Source organism: Orycteropus afer, unplaced genomic scaffold (assembly GCF_000298275.1).
Source record: "Orycteropus afer afer isolate SDZICR_OR568_19922 unplaced genomic scaffold, OryAfe1.0 scaffold00196, whole genome shotgun sequence".
In the NCBI taxonomy this organism is placed as follows: domain Eukaryota; kingdom Metazoa; phylum Chordata; class Mammalia; order Tubulidentata; family Orycteropodidae; genus Orycteropus; species Orycteropus afer.
This window is the reverse complement of record NW_006921783.1, coordinates 5,111,403-5,132,768: the sequence shown is the minus strand read 5'-3', so window position 1 is coordinate 5,132,768 and position 21,366 is coordinate 5,111,403. Positions and strand designations below refer to the sequence as shown.

General features: G+C 37.3%; 1 protein-coding gene across 1 annotated transcript in view; it reads left to right on the top strand.

Moving 5' to 3' along the window:
• The window catches only part of ACACA (acetyl-CoA carboxylase alpha), a 260,973-nt gene that overhangs the window by 135,562 nt on the left and 104,045 nt on the right, over positions 1-21,366 (top strand). Inside the window, exons 30-38 of the mRNA XM_007947891.2 lie at positions 305-448; positions 1,219-1,315; positions 2,221-2,328; positions 6,574-6,630; positions 6,882-6,926; positions 13,269-13,310; positions 14,345-14,560; positions 15,256-15,411; positions 16,384-16,587. Coding sequence (XP_007946082.2) covers positions 305-448; positions 1,219-1,315; positions 2,221-2,328; positions 6,574-6,630; positions 6,882-6,926; positions 13,269-13,310; positions 14,345-14,560; positions 15,256-15,411; positions 16,384-16,587 — 1,069 coding nt within the window. The remainder of the gene's footprint in view (positions 1-304; positions 449-1,218; positions 1,316-2,220; positions 2,329-6,573; positions 6,631-6,881; positions 6,927-13,268; positions 13,311-14,344; positions 14,561-15,255; positions 15,412-16,383; positions 16,588-21,366) is intronic.

Sequence of the window (21,366 nt, the reverse complement as noted above, 5' to 3'; positions counted from 1 at the left end):
TTTTAACCCCTTATGTGCTATTCATTCATTAGACATGTCATAATGCCATTGTAGTAAAATTGCCAGGAAATTCTTGACAGTCTTTGCATTTTTATTTGGAATATTTGGATGATGAAAAGATAGTTTATGTGGAGAAAATAAAATGAAAAGGTTAACATGACTCTAGCAAGACAGCCTTATCCATAGTGGGTGAAAAACCAAATCTGCTCTGCAACCTGACCTTAACTCCTTTTCCCTACTACTACTTTTACAACCCTTGCTTCTGCCCTCCTTGTCTAATGAACTTGGTTCAATTACCATTTAGAATGTCCTTCTCATCCAACCTCAACCACTATGGCATGACTCATGTAGCTAGCGTCAGTGATGTGCTCTTGGACAACTCATTCACGCCACCATGTCAGCGGATGGGCGGGATGGTCTCTTTTCGGACTTTTGAAGACTTTGTCAGGTAAGACAATGCAGAACTGTCAAGACAAGGGGAACTATGAGTATCTCTGTTTTGAGGTCTCAGCTTTCTCAAATAAAGCTTCTCAGAGTAGCCATGAGCCAACTGAGGACATGTCACCTTTGCTATATATGCCCTTGAGAGTATGTGTCCTATCATTTCTGGCTCCAATTCAGAATCTAAAACCCTCTACTATAGTGTGAGCCTATTCAGAAAAAAAGAAACAAACGAAAAACATCTTTTCCTAGGAGCTAACAGAAGAAGCTGTCTGCTCTGTGATGAGTGAAATGTCAGGAGAAATTAAACACAACACTAGAGTAAGCCCCACCAGAGACGATACATCTTTTGATTAAATGCATTCAGCATCTATCTCTTGATGTATACTGATGCAGTACCCTAGGGGGAGGGGTAATTACATTGGTCTGTCACTGCTCCAGTACCAGGCTCTTTCTGTTACTTTAAGAGCAATGATGACAGCAGTGCTCATATCTTACACATGAAAGCAAACAAACAAAAAATGCTTTAAATCATTTCTTTTTTTTTTTTTTTTAAGAAAAATATATATGGTTTATTAAAGATTAAACAATCCATTCTCCTAATTTCTGCCACTTGGTGAAATTCTGCATGTCACCTCTAGCCACTGGTGATTCTATTCAGTTGGCTTTTCAGCCACAGGGTAGGATAAATTATTCTTTTAGACTGAGTTGAAATAGCAGTGTTAGTTTTCTGCCGCTTGGGGTTTTCATGGTGGGTGTTTCTCTGGTATTTTTTAGGATCTTTGAAGAAGTGATGGGCTGTTTCTGTGACTCCCCACCCCAAAGCCCCACATTCCCAGAGGCAGGTCACACATCTCTATATGATGAAGACAAGGTATAGTTTTCCCTTTAGGAAATTAGTTTATTCAGATAAGGTTCTTGTTCTGTATACCTACAAGCTTTCTGATTTTGTAGCATAATAGGGAAGAATTCATCTTCTTCCCTTCTGTGTATCATTTAATTTTGTATGCCTCATCAAAGTATTATTTGCAAATTAGGGGATATAAATTCTAACTAAACAACAACAACAACAGGGAAAAACTGTGTTAATCTTAGAAACTGTGGTGTAGAATGAGCTCAACCATGTCTGTTGTAGCTGCTGCCATTGGGTCTCTGAATGTTTCTTTTTAAGAGTTGAGCTTTAGTTCTTGATTTCTTACCCTGTAATGTGATGTTTTTGAAATAGTGGTACTATCATAGTGTTCAGGAAACAGTGGACTTTAGATTGCAGAAAATAATAGACATTTTTATCAAACTTTGTCCTTTATTAAATTCAACCTTTTCATTTTTCCATAAACAAACTGTTCTGTTCTTCCCTTACTAGGTTATTTTCCATGTGGTTTGATACTTCCATTGTTCGATAAATTGTAAGGAGAATATGTTCAGGTGGCTTAATTTACTCATTTTTCTTCACTCTCTGTGAAGAGAGATGTGGTCAATGGTTTCATTTCGATTTTATTGGTGAAAAAGTTAGGACACCATGATCTATAACTTCATGTCAAGTCAGGATTTGGGGCCACTTGTAACACTTGGCTTTGCTGCCTTATCTTTTAAAAGTTAACTTATTTCTGTTATGGTTGTTGGGTGGTAATTTCAATTTGCTTCTTCCTACTAATGGGCAAACTGAAACACTATATGGTATCTATCTCTTTTTCAGGTATTTTACCAAGTACTAAACTTTTCCCTGCCTCTGTATTAGCCAGCCTCATAATCTCTTTGTCTTGTGTTCTTGGGTTACAGGTCCCCAGGGATGAACCAATTCACATTCTGAATGTGGCCATCAAGACTGACTGTGACATTGAGGATGACAGACTGGCAGCTATGTTCAGAGAGTTTACCCAGCAAAATGTAAGGCCTTGACTGGGTGGAAACTGGTGGCGGCCTCTTTCCTGCTAGCTGTGTGTCATATTTATCTCTTATCAATTGCTACTTGTAAGGCCTATCACTGATAATGGCTATGTCTTTTATAGAGTTCTACATGTAGGGATAAAATTTCAGAGTAATTTAATAACATACAGTGAATATCTTTTTCTGTCAAGAAGTAAAGACCTCAAATATATAAAATGTTTTAAGAGAAATTGTGTTCCTAAATCTCTCCCAGAGCTCTAGTCAATCTATATGTTTGTTTGTGTCTGGTCACTCACCAAGGTCTGTTAGTCCTCTCTCTCTCTCTCTCTCTCAACAGTTCACTCCTCTTCTAGCACAAAATTAAATGGCCAAAATGCTCCCTTAATGTGTCATTCTCCCACTCAAGAAAGAGTCTGTCTTACCTTCAGGATACCAGCTTACCTTACTATTTAATAGGCCACCATAATCTAGCCTTCACTGTTCCATGGAAAGACTCAGGTCTTTCTTGTCTCATCTACCTTGTTTATTTCCTTGCTTCTACTCTCTCTGACCTGGAATGTTTTCTTCTTTCTAAGTCCTGCTTGTCTTGATTTCTGTAGTCCTAACTAAAATGCATTTTTCTTCCTTGAATTCCTAATCAGTTAGCACACACTTACAAAAGAATTACTTAATAATACCTTTGATTTACAAAGAACTTCCATGGGAAAATTTTTATATGCATTTTACCACAGTCCCGTGGGGCAACTTAGTCTTATTCCAGTTTTTACACGTGGGGAAAAGCTCAAGCTCAGCGAGATCAAGGCCCCTTGGTCACCAGCTGCTGGATCATAGAGCGAAGACTAAAATTTAAGGCTTTTGGCTGCAGCTTTAAGGGGTACAGATGCTTTAGTCAGGGATACATTTTTAGCCCTGAAGATGTTGATAGTGTAGTTGAGAAACATGTATAAAATGATAATCTACAATTACATTTCATTGTGAAATGTGATGGATACTGAAGTACCTCTCTTAAACTGCCCTAATGGTGAAATCTGTGTCTGTCTTTAAAAAAGCACCTAGCCTGTTGTTTTATGATTATGTGCCATAGAGTTGATTTCAATTCATGGAAACCCTATAGGTCAGAGTAGTACTGCCCCACAGCATTTCCAAGGCTATACTCTTTCCAGAAAGGAGCTCTGGTGGTGCAGCGGCTAAGCACTCGGTTGCTCACCAAGAGATTGGTGGTTTGAACCTACAAGCTGCTCTGTAGAAAAAAGATAGGTCAGTCTGCATCCATAAAGATTACAGCCTTGGAATGCCTTTGTGGGAGTCCTACTTTGCCCTGTAGGGTTGCTGAGTCAGAATCAACTCCACAGCGACAGGTTTGGTTGGTTAATCTTTACAGAAGCAGATTGCCACATCTTTCCCAGCGAGTGAGTTTGGATGACTCACCTTTCAGTTAGCAGCCAGGGGCCTAACTACTGGGCCACTAGGGCTACTACCTAGCCCATAGTGCTTATTATAAACAAAGAACTCAATAATTTTTTAAAAAATTGTATTCAGTATAAACAGTTGGTGCCATAGACATTCGTATCATGTAAGGCTAAAGATAGATACCCAGAGGAAGTAGTAGCTCTGTGATTAAGATGAGCATTAGCATTTACTCCGTGATACCCTCACGGCACTTAAACTAACAATAACATTGCAGTGGCCAACATGAGGAAAAAGTCCAAGTAGAGGAAATGGCTGGATATTTTTCTTTCAGAAGAGAAATTTACCTTCCTTCTTGTCCTTGACTAGGGATCACATTTAATTAACCTGAGGCCAGTGACCAGAGAAACCTTGGCTGAAGAGTTCTAATGTTGTGGGTGTCTGCTGTGCTTTATGAAATAATGTATGAAAGTTTCTTCCTGGGTTTTGAGCTACCAGTTACCCATATTTGATTTTTTTTCCCCTTCTCTATAATTGGAGAGCAACTTTAGGCTTTTTATCATCTTTAGTTCTAAATGTTGTATATCGTGTATTGACTTAAAGAGGTAGTTTCTATGTGAACTGCTGTATGGAAAGTGAATTTGCTCTGTAAATCTTCACCCAAATCACAATTAAAAAAAAAAAAAAAAAGGTAGTTTCTTCATTTTCACTACAAATATATGTGACATAAATGGGTGACAAGAAATTTTTTTTCTTTTACTGGACTTGTAAACTGAGGCACACAGAAACCTAGTGTCTTTCTATAAAAAAGGAAGTAATGGTAGACTGCACAGACTGGCCAAGACTCAAGAAGGTGTAAACCGTATCAGGTACTCTACCTATGCAAGGGTATTTACCTACTTGTTTTTGGGGGGACAGAGAGAAAAGGAGATTTTAAGAAAAAGCTGAATGATAACTAGTTTGGTTTTTGCACTTCATGATCATTTTTCTGGCAGTTTAGAAAAAGTTGTGTGTGTGTGTGTGTGTTTTAAAGCACATATTAAGCTATCAAATAGGTTGATCCAAATTGTTCAAATAATCTTCTAGTCCCAGCATGTCTTTTTTTCCCTCATAGAAATTAGGATCATATATTTGTAAATGACTTGTGGAGGAGATTGAAGCAGTCAGTGTAAATGGAGTTTCTCCAGGTGCTGACGCCTAATCGCTGGGTAATAGCTGTGGACTTGCTGTGAGACCCGCATTATTACAATGTAATCAGAATCCTGTTGCTCTGCTGTTATTGTCAGCCACTTGTGGAATTTTAAAAGCAATAACAATTTTGATTTTAAATCATGGCATTATTAAAGTTATTTTCTTTCCTTGCCAGAGCATAGCTGTTGATGATTTTTCTTTGAAGGACTTGGCTGTAGTGGAATTGTTGTGTGTGTTGGTGTCAAAAGAAATGTTTCTGTGCTGGCACACTGGAAACCAAGATCCGCTCTCCTCCTTTTAACATAGTTTTTTCTTATTGCAGTGTCAATATTTGGTTACTTACACTAACAGGTATGATGACAGTACAAGTAATTTTAAAATGTGGTTAAACCAAAAATTATTTATACTTGATCTAAGAAATCTTTATTAGAACTCAATTATAGGAAATTAATTTTCCCTGTTACCTTTTGTTTATGCAGTTAATAAAATTAAGGTTATTACTTAGCCATAGCAGAGAGAAAAATAGAAGAAAATGGCCCAGGAACATACTCAATTATAAGGAAGCCAATTTGAATTTTAAAAATTTGTACCAAGAGTTAAATTTAATTTCTAATTTAATTGTTAGAACTTAACAAGAAATTGTTAAGAATTGTCTTTGGAACATATCTCTTGGTTAGAGTTATAATAAGGAATGTTGTCAAACTGAAGTCTGGATTTAGTTTGTGAAACATTCTTTTTTTATTTTCTATTTGTGCTATTCATTTATCCTCTCAGGTCGTTCAACTGGTGATTGCCTTTCTGCTTGTTGCCATGTAGTCCCTCTTTGTTAGTGACCTTTATTTTTACTAAATTCATTAATATGTTTCTTTGCCTCTGCCTTTTGAAGTAAGTGAACAGTACAGGATAGAGGAAGACTTAGGTCCAAAGACCCAAGGCTTATTCAAGGGGCTGTCTTGAAACTGTTGGTCTCTGTTGACTTTTAATATACTGCTTATCTATTCCAAGTGAAGATACAAATAGTTAATCATTAAATTTAAGGTACTGTCAGGCTTTGCTTTGAACAATTTTTAAAGAAAACCTTTTTTTTTAATCACTCCTTATAAAATATGGAAAATATTTTAGAAGAATTGAAAAATTTAAGATTTGCTAAGTTACATTCTACGAATGTTATATCTAATGGTAGGTTATGTCTGTCATCTATGTAACAATTTAGTACCTTTATTTTCTGTTTTTGTAGATAGTTCTTTTCCCTCTGCCTCATTACATTTAGCTTCTGCGTCAATATTCATCTTCACATTTGAATACATGCCCCCGCTTGGATTTCTCTAAGCAGAAGTTGTGTTAAGATCTACTTTGATATGAATCAGTCCTGAGAGAGAACTGAAATGAGCTCATACGACCCTTTCTTCTCCACAGAGTTCTCTTTCAGTTTTGCCTAGATTAATATAAAACCTATTCCATAAGACTTAGTTCTACAAAACAGATTGAGATTTGTTTATTTGTGAGTTTGGAGGTTCTGAGCTAACATACAGGTATCCAAAGTATGGTGCTTAGTCCACTCAAAGACTTATTAAGAGGACTGAATGAGGTAAAATTTTGGATGAATGGAGATCTCATCTATCTACTGTTTTATGTGTTTGTTCATAGAAAGCTACCCTGGTTGAGCACGGAATCCGGCGTCTTACTTTCCTGGTTGCACAAAAGGTATTGACATGTGAATTCTACTTTGGTAATACTTCTTATACTGCTTGCTAAAGCAATTAAAAATAAAAAATGAGATTACAATCATATGCTTACTTGTAGAATTATAAAAGAATCAACTCTTTTTCCTATAAATTTAATTAAAGGAAAAAACATTAGTTTAACTCGTCACCTTTTATTCAATGCACTTTTAATTTTATTACTAATTGACAGCTTTTGCTGTTTTCCCTTTCTTTCTGTCTTTGACTTACAAGGATTTTAGGAAACAGGTCAACTATGAGGTGGATCAGAGATTTCATGTAAGTAAAAGGAACAATAACAAAAAATTACTTACTGTTTTATTTGTATGCCACTGACTGTTTAAACGTAGAACACATGTGAGTTATTTAGAAGTGCTAGCCTGATGTTTGGTCCCTCTCCTTTTACAAAATATAATGAATATTCAGTTCTTCTATAAACTGTTCCAGCTAAAGGTTTTTTGGTTTTGTTTTATTCTATAATGAATTCTCAATATATTTCTGAGAAATAGTTAAGAATGAGCATATCCAGATGAATAAGGTAGAATTAGGAGCAAACTAGGCATTTCTTTGGTGCACAGAGTGAATCAATAATCAAGAGCTGCCAATTGCATTTTGGGGTCTTGATTTATACCAAAGATGGATTCAAGGTCTATTACTGAGAATTTTTCAATTCAGTGATTTATTTTTAAAATGCCTTTACAGAGCCTAAGTTGGCAGGGTGGTTCTCTCTCTCTTTTTTTTTTTTTTTTCCTTATGTTAATTATTTTAATTCTTGGAGCTGGGAGTAAATAAAAATTAAGAATTCAGTTGCTTGTTTTCCTATTTAACTGAATTAACTGTTAATATTTATGGGAATAAAATTTTTATGAAAAAGAATTTTGGCAGTGAGGTACAAGAAGACCAGTTTGCAGTAAACATCTCATTCTCTAAAATGGTTGATTACAGTCACAGTAGCTCTTTAAAAAGTGATTCTACTGTGGCTAAATAAGATTCCAGAAGATGCTATGAAATTTTACTTTTCCTGATACGAATTTTATTTTATTATAGCAATTAAAATAAGTTAGTTTTCAAACTCTGTTCATTTGTACTAACGAAGATATCATTTGGGATTGTTCTGGAAAGGACTTTCTAAATTCAAGGACCTACCTATGATTGCTTTTATTGCCCTTTTGTTTATTAGGTCTTTAGCACTTGGCATTTTGTTTTCCTCCTCACAGTTCACCTTATTGAGCTAGTCTATAGAGAAACAAGAGAACCTGTCTGCAAGCTAAAGAGCAAAGATTTTCTGAAATGCTTTAGGAAATGTTGTGGACTGCACAACTCCCCTGTGTTATTGATGTCAGGAAACCAAGCAGAGTGAAGATATATATCAATCAATAACTTGAGATTGGAAACTGGAGAATGTGGAGGAGTATGAGGAGCTTAAAGAGAACCCTGGGCTTTAGGAAGAAAAATCAGGAGCTTAGAGAGTAAAATTGATACTTGGGGATAGAATATGAGGGCCTATGTATGAATAAACACTATAGCTGGTAGATGCTGGTCAAAACTAAGATCGACATGCCAGAGCCAGGCCCTGGATTTGGGAAGAATATTAGGCTAGATTCCTAAGTGTTAACTTGATTTTTCTTATCTTACCAACTTTGGAATACAGTCTTATTATTTTGGGGAAAAACGCTGAATTGGTAAATTGTTTTCTGTTTTCCTTATGGCTCAGACCAGAGTCTTCACATCTATAGCTTACTAACTGGTTTCCTATGATAAGCATCCCATGATGAATTAAAACTCTCTACAAAAATTTTTTAAAAGCCAAATATGTTAGTTCTCAATGACATTTTAAAGTGTCAAATACATACCAGAAAAAGCCTTTTCTTTTCTGAGTCTGTGTTATGTCCTAGAGTAAATCTAACAGCTTTAAAACATTTTCTCTCCTGCTCTCCCAGTATCTGTGGATTTAGGTTGAATAGAGACATGTATAGGCAAAATATGTTTGCAAATGAGCCTACAGGGATACTTCCCTGGGAATCATTGTCCAGTTCCTATTTCTGGTGGCATTCACATGAGAAATTGGTTAAATAATCAATGGTTTGGTTTGTCATGAATGTAAGAAAGGCTGCTTTACACATAGAGATTATTAAGGTTTAGGTGTGGACTTGATTTGCACTAAAAAATTGAAGGACAGAAGAGTTATTAGAGTATTTTTATTTTAGTCCTCTTAGAAACTATTAGTAGTTACACAGGGGACCAGAGCAACTATTAGTGAACTTCAGTCAGGAGCTACAATAGCCTTGAAGCCTTGGCAGGAGTTGTACAAATTCAGGGTTCACTCTCATGGTGCTGCTGTGAGTGCCTTTGCTGGTGGTAGCTCGCCATTCATGAAGGATGCTTAGCCTCTGTCATGTCATCCGATGTGTGCTTGCCCCATAGTTAGTGTAGTGTGGAAAAGAGGAAGCTTTCTGGGAGTGTTAGCGATGAATCCCTTGATCTCTCTGGCTTCTTGGTAATCCACTGTGATGTATGCAGCCTCCCCTGTCCTACACTGTAAAATCCCTATATTATTGAATAGAAGAGAGAATGTGCACATGAGGGGCCAAGGAGAGAAGGAAGGTTACCAAGTTTGGTTCAAGAACAACCTTGGCTAGTGTAGAATGAAGCAGCTGTATTTGTTACAGTGTTCAGACTGTCTTTCAGACTGCCTCAGCAGCAAGCTGCAGAACTAGAGCAAGGCTAATGAGGGCCAGACAAAGTAGTAGAGGTTCTGACAGAATGTGTGTTATTGGGTGTTTATTCAGATGCCACTGAGGGTGTACATATTTCCAAAAGTTCATTGTTAATCACTGTAGTTACAGGAATGTCTGTTGCTGCGGAAGTGTTGATTCTACGTGGAGATTGTTCTTCAGAGCTGACATTGTTCACTAGCGTTAAAGAGACTTAGTGTCGAGTCTACTTCCATAACCATCTAATTAAATCAAGTATCCATAATGAGACTTGAATAACTGTTTAACATTGATATTTAAAGGGAAGGTTTGAGGAAACGTAAGTCTAATATCTTCTTCATATTTAAAAAAAAAAGAGATTGGCAGTTCAAGCCCACCAGCCACCCGTGGGAGGAAAGATGTGACAGTCTGCTTCTGCAAAGATTTACAGCCTTCGAAACCCTATGGGGCAGTTGTACTCTCTCCTATAGAGTCACTGTGAATTGGGATTAAGTCAGTGACAATGGGTTTGGTTTTGGCTTAAGTCTCTGCTAGTTTCACATCTACTTCCATAGTGATACTGCCTCGGAAACCCAAGGAGGGGTCACTATGAGTCAGGTCCAACTCGACAGCACATAACAACAACAGTTTCACATCAGGTCTGGAAATTCCGAAAAGTACAGCAGAAAGTGCTAACAAAATACAAGTATTACATCCTTTTTGAAGTTTTCCATATTTTTTAGACTAAGTTTTATTAAGGATACCAAAGTGTGTATTTTCAGGATTTCTTCTCAGACTTTGCCATGAAAACAAAGGCATTAGGCCCAAAAATTGTGATAAGATTCTTTATCAAACAGTTTGGCATCTGTTAAAATGTTTCCTTTTATTTCTGCTTATAACATTTCATAAGATTTAAAATTCAGCTATAAATCACCCAAGAGATGATTGTTTTATTGATTGTTATGTAATCAACTCCTACTTAAAATTAATTTTTTTTTTTTAAAAAAAGTTGGGCCTTGAAGGAAGAGCCCACTGTCATAACAGTTACCATGGTTACTAGTTTTTGTTTTTGTTTTAGTTTTTAAAAAATGTCTGTTTGCTAGTGGACCGACTATTACTTTTTCAGAAGGTTTGGTTTGGGTTTTTGTTTTAATTACAGTGTATGTAATTAGTTCTCAGCATGTTGAGGTAAAAGAGAATTGCACCAGCAAGCTTCCAATTTCTTCATCTCATTAGGTTTTTAACACGATTATTAGTATCATAATCAGCTATGATGTTTTCTGTTGCAGGTTTTCACATTCTCTGATTTGCAGGGTGTCTTGATTGGCTAATTTAGGCAAATTATTTTGATTGTCTTGATGATGGTTGGCTGATTAGAACACAGCAGGAGTATAATTTCTTTCTGAGAAATGTTACATTCTTTTGTTTTTTTGGTACCAGAACACTAAGAGTGTTTTTCTTTGTGTACATTCAATTATGATATTTGCCCATAACACTAGTAGAATGCCTAGAAAGCAATTACATTAGTGATGGAATAAGCATGAATGCTGTGAGTGGAAAAATTGCAATATGAGGATAAGATGGGATGAAAGAATTTACAGAAACTATAGGATCAGAGACTTGGGGATTTTTTCTTTTCTGCCTTTAGGTTCTGTTTCTGTGGGGGAGGGGGGGTTAGCAAAAAGTGGTGACATTGGCTAGATTTTTCCGTAAAAGCCTCCAGACTTCCAGATCTCTTGAAGAATTGTTCAAGAGTCCTGCTTTCTTATTTATAGCTCCTGTCCTGAATGCTCTATATACTTAAATGAGGATTTCACTTGTAGGGCTGAAAATTTACTCAGAAATGTTTTTCCAAAAAGTTTACTTATATTATCTCATGATACTTTTTCTTAAATAATCTTAATGAAAACAGTTCCCTGACTGGTAGTCATTTCCTACCTCTGCCAAGAATTACATAATCTCTTCCACTATTTGTAATAAATATATTTCTATTCACATTGTTTGCTTTTCATGACCTTTAGTTACTCTAAATTTTCTTAATTGACTTAGTGAAAAAGAAAGAGTTTTTTGGTTATTATTTTATTTGGAAGGGAAATGATTTTGATCCTACAAACATCTATCTAGATTTGAATATATGGTATACTGAATAAATATTTTAATTAACAAATAATGACAGACTAGAATAATGTGTGTTAAAAGTGTGTTATCGCTTTCCTTGACTTTTATTTCAGAGAATTTCTTGGAGGATTTTGTTATCCTTTTTTTTTTTTTTTTTTGCCATGTTATTTTTTTAGGTAATAGTCTGAAAACCATACCTCTCTGGAATAAAATCCAAACTAGACTATACAAAGCCATGAGTATGGAATTTACTGACAACTGAACGTCTTTCTGTGTAACCTGGAAGCCATCCTCTTGTTCTTTACTATCATTCAGTGGGGGTCTAAATTTAGAACGAAATACCATCAGTAAAAGATCAGTCTTGTGTAAAAACCCACTTTTAAGGGCTTTTGGAGATCCTAGCCTAGGAAAGGACTTAGTAAATGTGCTCGTAACTGCTAAGTGCAATTTTACAGTTAAAATGCAAGGGAAATGTAAAATGATTTATTAACCATGCAAGCTTTAGTGAAGGTGAGGGTGAGGTGTAATACCTGTGGAAAGTATTCAAGAAATTTTCAATAAATTCAAGAACCACAAGTTTTCTCTATGAGTTTGACTTTGTTAGTTTTTGTTTTGCTTTTTTCTTTAAAATTTTGATTCCTAATTTTTCTCTCATCAAAGAGAAATTCTCTAAATAAGGAACTTGAATGGTAACACAGCTCGAAAGGCAGTTTCCTGCACTGGAGAAATAAAGTGCTATAGATGAAGGGGCATGGGCTTTGGCTTTAGAAAGACCCGAGTTCACATTCTGGCTCCTTGTCTGTAAAATGGGGGTCATAATTCCTACCTCAAGAGGTTGTTGAAAGCATTTGATGAGAGAGCACATGAGAGTGTGGTACCTAGTGGTACCTGGAGAGCTTTCAGTCCATCTTCCCCTCTTGGTTCCTAAAGCTCCTTGAGGGCGATTTAGGCAGCTATATTGGTCTCTCTGCCTTGTCCCAATAAGTACTTGATTATATTGCTCTCATAATGAAAACGATGTCTAATGAAACCTCCTATAGAGGCAAATAGTAATGACTTGATTCCAACACTACAAGTAGAGCTTCCCATCCAAGAAACAGAGTTATTTGGTGTTAATAAGTTAAATTTCAGAAGCTAATGAACTCTGTTAATTGAATTCATCTTTGTTAATTAATAAGGTTCTAGTAAATTGGTTGCTTTCTTATTAATGCCCTGCAAAAGAGCAGTAAGACCTGATGAACAAGTTCACTAGTTCCACCTCATTCTTTTCTGTATGTGTAGTGGTAGTGACCAAAGTAGCACCTTGTACTTTTCTTTGTCTTGAAATGTTATTGTTTAATCCCTTGAAATTGTTGATTTGAGAATGACTGTGAAAAAAACATGGATTGAGGATTCTTTGCAGTCTGGCTAGTTTACATTTTAAGAGTTGAAGGAGAAACTTGGGAAATCAGTCTAGTAATGACAACTGCAGTGGCTGCAACCTAAGGGTGTATTGGTGTTAGTTGCCAGGTTGTGCCAAGAACAGCACCTAGAAAGAATTTTTATTACTTGGGAGATTAAAAAAAAAAAAAAAATTTCCCACTTGCAGTCGGTAGATATTGAAATTAGGTTAATAGTGTGGTGATTCACAAATCTAAGTGGGGTCATTAGCCAGGGGATCATTAATATTCCCTGGACTAAGCTTAGGTAAGGAGCATGTTTCCTAAGAAACTCTCTTCTAAATGCTTGACTGCCTCTATACTACTGTGTTTACCCCCAAAGAGCCATATCTATGAAAGACTAACACATTCTCCCCCCTTCCTTAACACAGAGAGAATTCCCTAAATTTTTCACCTTCCGAGCAAGGGATAAGGTAAGGACTGATTCCTTCCTTTTTTTTTTTTTTTTTTTTAATTTTTTCTCTCAAAAGCCCAAGAATGACTTATCTTTGCTGTGTGCTCATGTGGTCATTCTCCTGTCTCTAATTAAACTTAGGCTTCACTTTGCCTTCTATGTGTCTTAGAACTAGAGACTCCCTTCTGATAGAGTTTGGTTTAGGAAGCAGTCAGATGTGTTGAGCAACCTAAAGAAAGTGATAAATTTCAAAATCATCCCTATTCTTTAGAATGATCCTAATGTGATATTAAAGGATTACTACCTATTGTTAGTAGGGCTAGTTCATTTATATTCAACTCTTGTTTGTGTGCATTTCTTTTTCAGTTTTAAAGTAAATAATTTCAAAGCATGTTGGTTTCTTTCTGTGACCAGCTGCTATTTTGGTGCTCTCTCTGTATTCACTCAGTTGAAGTGTATGCTGGAAAAATAGTTCTGTTTCAACAAAATACATAGTAAATGTACTAATACAATTTTTTTAAAGGATATAAAAATTGTAGTATAGCTGTAGATACAGTATGTTCCAAAATCAAGTATCTCTTTTTTAATTGATTATTTACTGTGTCTGCCCTCCTGTGCTAGGAAGGATAGGAGTATAAAACAGGGGCCTTGGCCTTGAGCATTTTAAACTAATTGGATAGGCCAAACACTGTCATGTGAAGTAAATATTAATAGGAAGCAGTCTCTGGTTAAATGTAAAAAATGAATTATAAAAACATCAAGTGCTACAAGATTTCTGAGGGAATTGAGAATGGTTTTCTTCTTGTTTTGCTGTTTTGTTTATTTTGAATGGAGAGTATCACTACTTATAAAAGCATAAATGATGAAAGCTTAGAAGTAAATAGATGCTTTAGTGCCTCATCTTATATAAGCTATAGCTGTAGCTCACTTTTGTTGCTCATTAGCACATCATAGCTTATGTTTGTTTTCAAGCATCTCTTTTACATATATGTTCATAATATAATTTTGTCACTGCCTCTTGTGAGCTGTTTTTCCTCCCACTCTTTTGCTTAGTTTGAAGAGGACCGTATCTATCGTCACCTGGAGCCTGCCCTGGCTTTTCAGTTAGAACTGAACAGGATGAGAAATTTTGACCTCACTGCTATCCCATGTGCTAATCACAAGATGCATCTGTACCTCGGAGCAGCCAAGGTGGAAGTGGGCACAGAAGTGACAGATTACAGGTTCTTTGTGCGCGCAATCATCAGACATTCCGACCTGGTCACCAAGGTGGGTGCTGCGTTTCAGTGCGGAGTTATTCCTGAGGGAGGGGCAGAACAACAGGCACAGTTCAAAATCAAGTTTTCACTTTTTAAATCGAGACTCTTGTATCCCACACTAATCAGGAGAGGTCACATAAATCAATATTCTGTATAATAAAGGGCTTTTATTTTTCCCCTTTAATTTGATTTTTCTTGTTAATGGAATCATGATAGTACTCGAGAAAAGGCATGGTACACTAACAGAAGAATCAGAATTGGGTGATGGTGGAGGATAAGGAGAAAGGTTAGAAGAGAGACAGGGTAGTGTCTGTATATAGCAAGGTACATAACTGGTATGTTAGTGATTACTGCATCTCATAACCATAACCTTTCTTCAGCTTTTCCTTTATAAACGAGTTTAGCTCTATTTGGCATATGTGAAATGTAATCTTTCTGAGGCTGTAGCTCTGGGGATGTCCAGCATCTCTACCTGTTAGAGGGAAATGATGCACTAAGGGACAGCAAAAGGGGCTGGCAGGGACTCTGTCTGACCCCTGTCTTCCCTTGCTGTCTGTGGTCATTGGGCTGACTATGTATGACTCTAGGGAAAAGGGTAAATATCTTCACCGCATCCCTTAATACTGCCTAAGTAATTATCACAACTGTTCTTTATTACCTCTTTTAAAACACATTAATGTTGATAGTGACCTTCTTCCTGCCTAGGAAGCTTCTTTTGAATATCTACAAAATGAAGGGGAGCGACTGCTCCTGGAAGCAATGGATGAGTTGGAAGTCGCTTTTAACAATACAAATGTTCGTACTGATTGTAACCACATCTTCCTCAACTTTGTGCCCACAGTCATCATGGACCCATCAAAGGTACATTTCTCCTCAACTTCTCTCCCAGCACCAGCAAGCACAAGCAGAGAGGCTCATTCCCATTTATTCTCACTTGGACTTTGAAACAGATACTCCTGTTCAGCTGGTTGAGTCCTTTGATATTTACAGATGCCTCCAAGATTAAGCATTTACAAAGAGATTTCATTTAAGAAAATGTTAATTTTGAGTTTTATGTCCTAGCTGCCTGCAGCTGTATTGGGAAAAACAGTTACACTTATTATGTCAGTAAGGACAATCACATCTAAAGCCAATTAGTTAAAATAACTCTCCTGACCTTCAAAACTAAGAGCACTAAGCTACCTTGGTATAAAGCTTAGAGAAACTAGGGAATTTCTGTCTCATCCACCTAAATCTCAGTTGGATTTGGCAGTGACCAAGCTTCAGATTCTCTTTAGAACTTTCTAGCACCACCTACAAATTGCCCTTTTGTAATTTGTGCAATTTACCAAGAGGCATATGTTAAAAAGTTTAATAAAATTGTATGGAAAAAGCTCATGGTGGTAATTGCTATGTTGATTTAAAATCCTATAAGTGCAATGAAACATAGTTACCATGCATATAAATGCTACTTAATAGCTGCTTAACTAGAGATTTTATTCTTATTTGGAGGCTTCCTCTTAAATCCCATGGCTTGTAATTTTAGATATTGCAGAACTTTTGTATAAAACAGAGTATGAATATAATTGGGAAAAAGGGGGAAGGAGTTGTGATTTGGGTATTGTGAGCCAGGGGGGAAAAAAAACCTCTCAAAGGCCTGGCCAGCATGAAATCATCACTGTCTTGTTCCAAGCCAGCATTAGGGCTGGGGAGAAACACTCTGACCACTTTCTGTAAGGGCTATATGGTGTACACATCTCCAGAAACCAACATCTTTTCCAAAGATGGGCAGTCCTGAAGCAGGTCTAGTTACAGGGTATTTAAGTTTTGTGCTTGGTGATATGTCTGTGTCAGATTGAAGAATCTGTACGGAGCATGGTAATGCGCTATGGAAGTCGGCTGTGGAAATTGCGCGTCCTCCAGGCAGAACTGAAAATCAACATTCGCCTGACACCAACTGGAAAAGCAATTCCCATCCGCCTCTTCCTGACAAACGAGTCTGGCTATTACTTGGACATCAGCCTGTACAAGGAAGTGACTGACTCCAGGACGGCGCAGGTACAGTAGTGAAGCAGGCTCTTGAAGTTCTTGTTTGGGCCTACAATTAAGCCATTTGTCCTTGTTATGGAAGACCCAAATGTGTAAATCCCACTGATTCACCTACTGGCATTATCCTCTGTCAGCTTAGATGGTTGTATGAATTTGAAAAACTTCATTTGTCTTATATGATATGCCTGTGTTCTATATCATGGATGTTACAAAACCTTCAAACTTTTGTCACATGTTGGTGAGCATTAACAGATGCCACATGACCTTGACTCCAGAGGTATTTCTGCAATTTAGGACTCTTTTAGAGAGAGCTTTGGGAGCTCTGGTGATGTAGTGCTTAAGGCATTTGACTGCTAACCAGAAGGCTGGCAGTTCAAACCCACCTGCCCTCCTTGGAAGGAAGGTTGGGCAATCTGCTTCTGTAGTGATACTGCCTCGGAAATCAAAGGAGAAGTTGCTATGAGTCGAATCTGACTCAATGGCAGTGAGGTTTTTTTTTTTTTCCTTTTGAAGAGCACTTTCAGGCCATTTCAACCATCTAGACTTCTCTGGTCTGATTTGTCCTTCTTCCTATTTTCAGCCTGGTTAGACCACTCTTGGGCACATAAGGAAAAGAGAATTGTTGGGATATGCTGCACACTTCTAACTTAAAGAAGGGAAATTTTAACATAGTATAATAGCTAGCATAATATCAAGCAATGACTTTATCATATTTACCCATCATGTTAATCCGGTTACACAGTTCCAAAAAGTTCACCAAAATTTCTTCAAAGATTATCATCTTTGTTTCAAAGAAATCGAATGTTATATATATCTACAGAAGAGCAAAGTGACAAACTTTAACCCGTTCTTTCAGACAGAAAAAAAAAATGAAAATATGGAAATAGAAAGACTGAATCTTTCAGTAGATTGACTCTGTGCTAATAGACAATGTGTTTTGCCTTCTTAGTGTCTAAATATGACCTATTTTCTATGATACTAGATGCAGGTTGGTTCACCATTGCTCCTGTCTTTTTAAGAACTAGAATGTCATTTTAGGTCTTTGGCTTGAACTTGGGAATTGCTTTCCTTCTGATTAAAGGTTACTTGCTCCAGTATTCATAAAGAAGGCCTTTTCAGTCTGTTCTCTGCGCTGGGTAGTAGAAGCACCATATATGTCTCTCGTTTTTGTCTTTGTCCTTTTAAATCTAGGAACAGAGATAGACAGAGATATTTTTTGCCAGTCTTTTGAAGATGAATTTTAAAAATTTGAGTTTAGACAGTTGTCGGAGTGACCTTTCATTTTGTGTTTTGAGTCCCAGTTAGATGGCTAGAGAAATCTATCCCATGAGAAGTAAACAGTTAAAACAGAGCACAAGAGCATGAGGGGTGAGCAAGAAAAAGAATATTCAGTGATTTTTGCTGTATTTGATGTTTTTCAGGGCAACCTTAAAGACATTTTCAGTCAAAGCTTTCCATGGGCAGAGATGATTTTAATTAACTTCTACAATGGCTTCAAGGCAGATCTATTCATGTGAAAATAAAATGGCCACTTGAGATTTAATGTTTTTGATAAATATGTTTGTACTTCATAACTATCTCCCCCCCTCCCCCTTTTATTAGCAGACCCTCAGATTTCCCTCATGCTGGCCACTGGTGACATAGGAGCATGACAGGCACGAACACCTTCAGTCAAGGTTTAGTCCTGTGGCTGGCATAAACTGTGCATTCAATAAATATCTGAAAGTGACTGAGCCACCTTTAGCTTAAGAGGGAGCTCCTTTTACCATGAGTCTTGCATATTTAAAAAGCCCTGAAAGAAGAGGTCTCCCTCAGGCTCTTTAAGTGGTGAGAGCTCAAGAGCCACCGCTGCCAGTGAACTAACTTGTGAGTTCATGACAGAGGGGAAGGGCAAAAGGAACAGCCTGCCACCCAGCTCTGGCGCTCCTGATGCCTACTTGGGCTCATTGCCAACTTATTTTTGCCCTTTCTGTACTTCAGTGAATCATTTTGTGAATTTAAGATAATGCAGAACCATCTATTCCATTTACTCATTTGTTCATTAATTCAACATTTATTGGCCACCTACAGTATGTCAGGCACTATAGAGAACAAAAAGAATGAAAGAAGATGGATAAATAATTACGGTGTGGTAAACGCTATCACAAAATAAGCATAGAGTTGTAAGGGAGCAGACTGTGGATCAGGGTGGTTTTCCAAAAGAGCCTTTTTATTGGCCTCTGGTGAAAGGTGTGTGATTCATAAAATGTGTGCATGTCTTCATGAACTTATAAAACATATATTTTACTGGTTTTTAATTACTGTGTTTATGATAGTAGGAGATGGAACTAACATAGATAGCTAAAATTCACAGGTCATTTAGAAGCTTCTATTATTACACATTACTATCAACTTCTTGCCCCAGAACATTATGTATGTATTCTGCCAGTTAGGAACAAGGTTAACTTGCTTTAGTTTTAATTTGTTTCATTTTCCTTTTATAATCTTGGGTGGTAATGGTTGTAATGAACACTGAGATCAGGCAGTCAAAGTACAGAGAAAAGATTTGGGTAATCCATTGCATTGAATTGATTTCCAATGTGTTGTGGGGAAAATATATTTTTTTAATCACTTTATTGAGATATAATTTGCATATAATAACACACACCCATTTTATCTGTACAGGTCAATGCATTCTGACAATTGTATACACCCCTGTAATCACCATCATAATCATGAGAGAGAACATTTTCATGACCCCAAAAAGTTCTCTCATTCTGTTTTGCAGTTAGAGATAGAGACAGCAACCCCAGCTCTAAGCTGCAGGGGAAAAAAAGAAAAAACCGAAACCCACTGGTTTCAAGTCAATTCTGACTCAGTGACCCTATATGACAGAGTAGGACTGCCCCATAGGGTTTCCAAGGCTATAAATAATTATGGAAGCAAATTGCCATGACTTTATCCCACAGATTGGCTAGTGGGTTTGAACTGCCGACGTTTCCATAAGCAGTTAACCACTGCATCACCAGGGTTCCTTTGCCCTAGCCCAGAGCCAAGGAAGCCAGACAGAAAATAGTACATATTATCTGAATTCATTTATATGAAATTCTAGGACAGAAAATAATGAATCTTTAGTCACAGAAAGCAGATTACTGGTTACCCTAGCCCTGTGATTGTTGTTAGGTGCCATCAGCCTGTCTCCGACTTATAGCAACCCTGTGTACAACAGAACAAAACACTGCCCAATCCTGTGCCAGACTCAATGATCCTTGCTATACCTGAGCCCATTGTTGTAGCCACTGTGTCAATCCATCTCGTTGAGGGCCTTCCCTTTTTCGCTGACCCTCCACTTTACCAAGCATAATATCCTTCTCCAGGGAATGGTCCCTTCTGACAACATGACCAAAGCAGGAGGGACGAGGTCTGGCCATTCTTGCTTCCAAGGAGCATTCTGACTTCACTTCTTCCAGGACAGATTTGTTAGTTCTTCTGGCAGTGCATGGTACTTTGGGTATTCTTCACCAATGCCACAACTCAAAAGCATCACCTTTTCTTTGGTCTTCCTTATTCACTGTCCAGCTCTCACATGCATAAGAGATGATTGAAAATATATCATGGCTTGGGTTACATGCACCTCAGTCTTCAAGGAGACATCTTTGCTCTTCAGCACTTAAAAGAGTTCTTTTGCAGCAGTTTTGCCCAATGCAGTATGTCATGTCATCTGATGTCTTGACTGCTGCTTCCATTGACATTGATTGTAGAACCAGGTAATATGAAATCTTTCACAACTTCAGTCTTTTCTCCATTTATCATGATGCTGCTTATTGGACCAGTTATGAGGATTTTTGTTTTCTTTATATTGAGGTGTAATCCATACTGCAGACTGTAGTCTTCAGTCTTCATCAGTAAGTGCTTCAAGTCATCCTCACTTTCACCAACCAGAGTTGTGTCATCTGTGTATCGTGGGTTGTTAATGAACTTTCCTCCAATCCTGATGCCATGTTCTTCATATAGTCCAGATTCTTGGATTATTTGCTTACCATACAGATTGAATAAGTATGGTAAAACAATATGGTGATACACCCTGATGCACTCCCTTCTTGATTTTAAACCATGCAGCGCCCTCTTGTTCTGTTTAAACGACAGCCTCGTGGTCTAGGTACAGGTTCCTCATGAGTACAATTAACTATTTTGGAATTCCCATTCTTCACAATGTTATCCATGATTTTGTTATGATCCACACAATCGCATGCTTTTGCATGGTCAGTAAAACAAGTAAACATCTTTCTGGTATTCTTTGCTTTCAGCCAAGATCTGTCTGACATCAGCAGTCACATCCTCTGTTCCATGCTGAATCCAGCTTGCATTTCTGGAAATGCTCTGTCATTATACTGCGGCAACTGTTTTTGAATTATCTTAAGACTTTACTGCATGTGATATCAGTGATAATTGTTCGATAATTTCCACATTCTGTGGGATCACCTTTCTTTGGAATGGGTACAAATATGGATCTCTTCCAGTCAGTTAGCCAAGTAGTTGTCTTCCAAATTTCTTGACATAGTCAAGTGAGTGCCTTCAGAACGGAATCTGTTTGTTGAAACATCTCAATGGGTATTCCATCAATTCCTGGAGCCTTGTTTCCTCCACTTTCTTCAATGCAGCTTCGACTTCTTCCTTCATTACACTGGTTCTAGATCATATGCCACTTCCTGAAATGGATGAAGATCGATCAGTTCTTTTTGGTACAGTGACTCTGTGTATTCCTTCCATCTTAGTTTGTTGAAATCTCTCAATCGGTATGCCATCAAT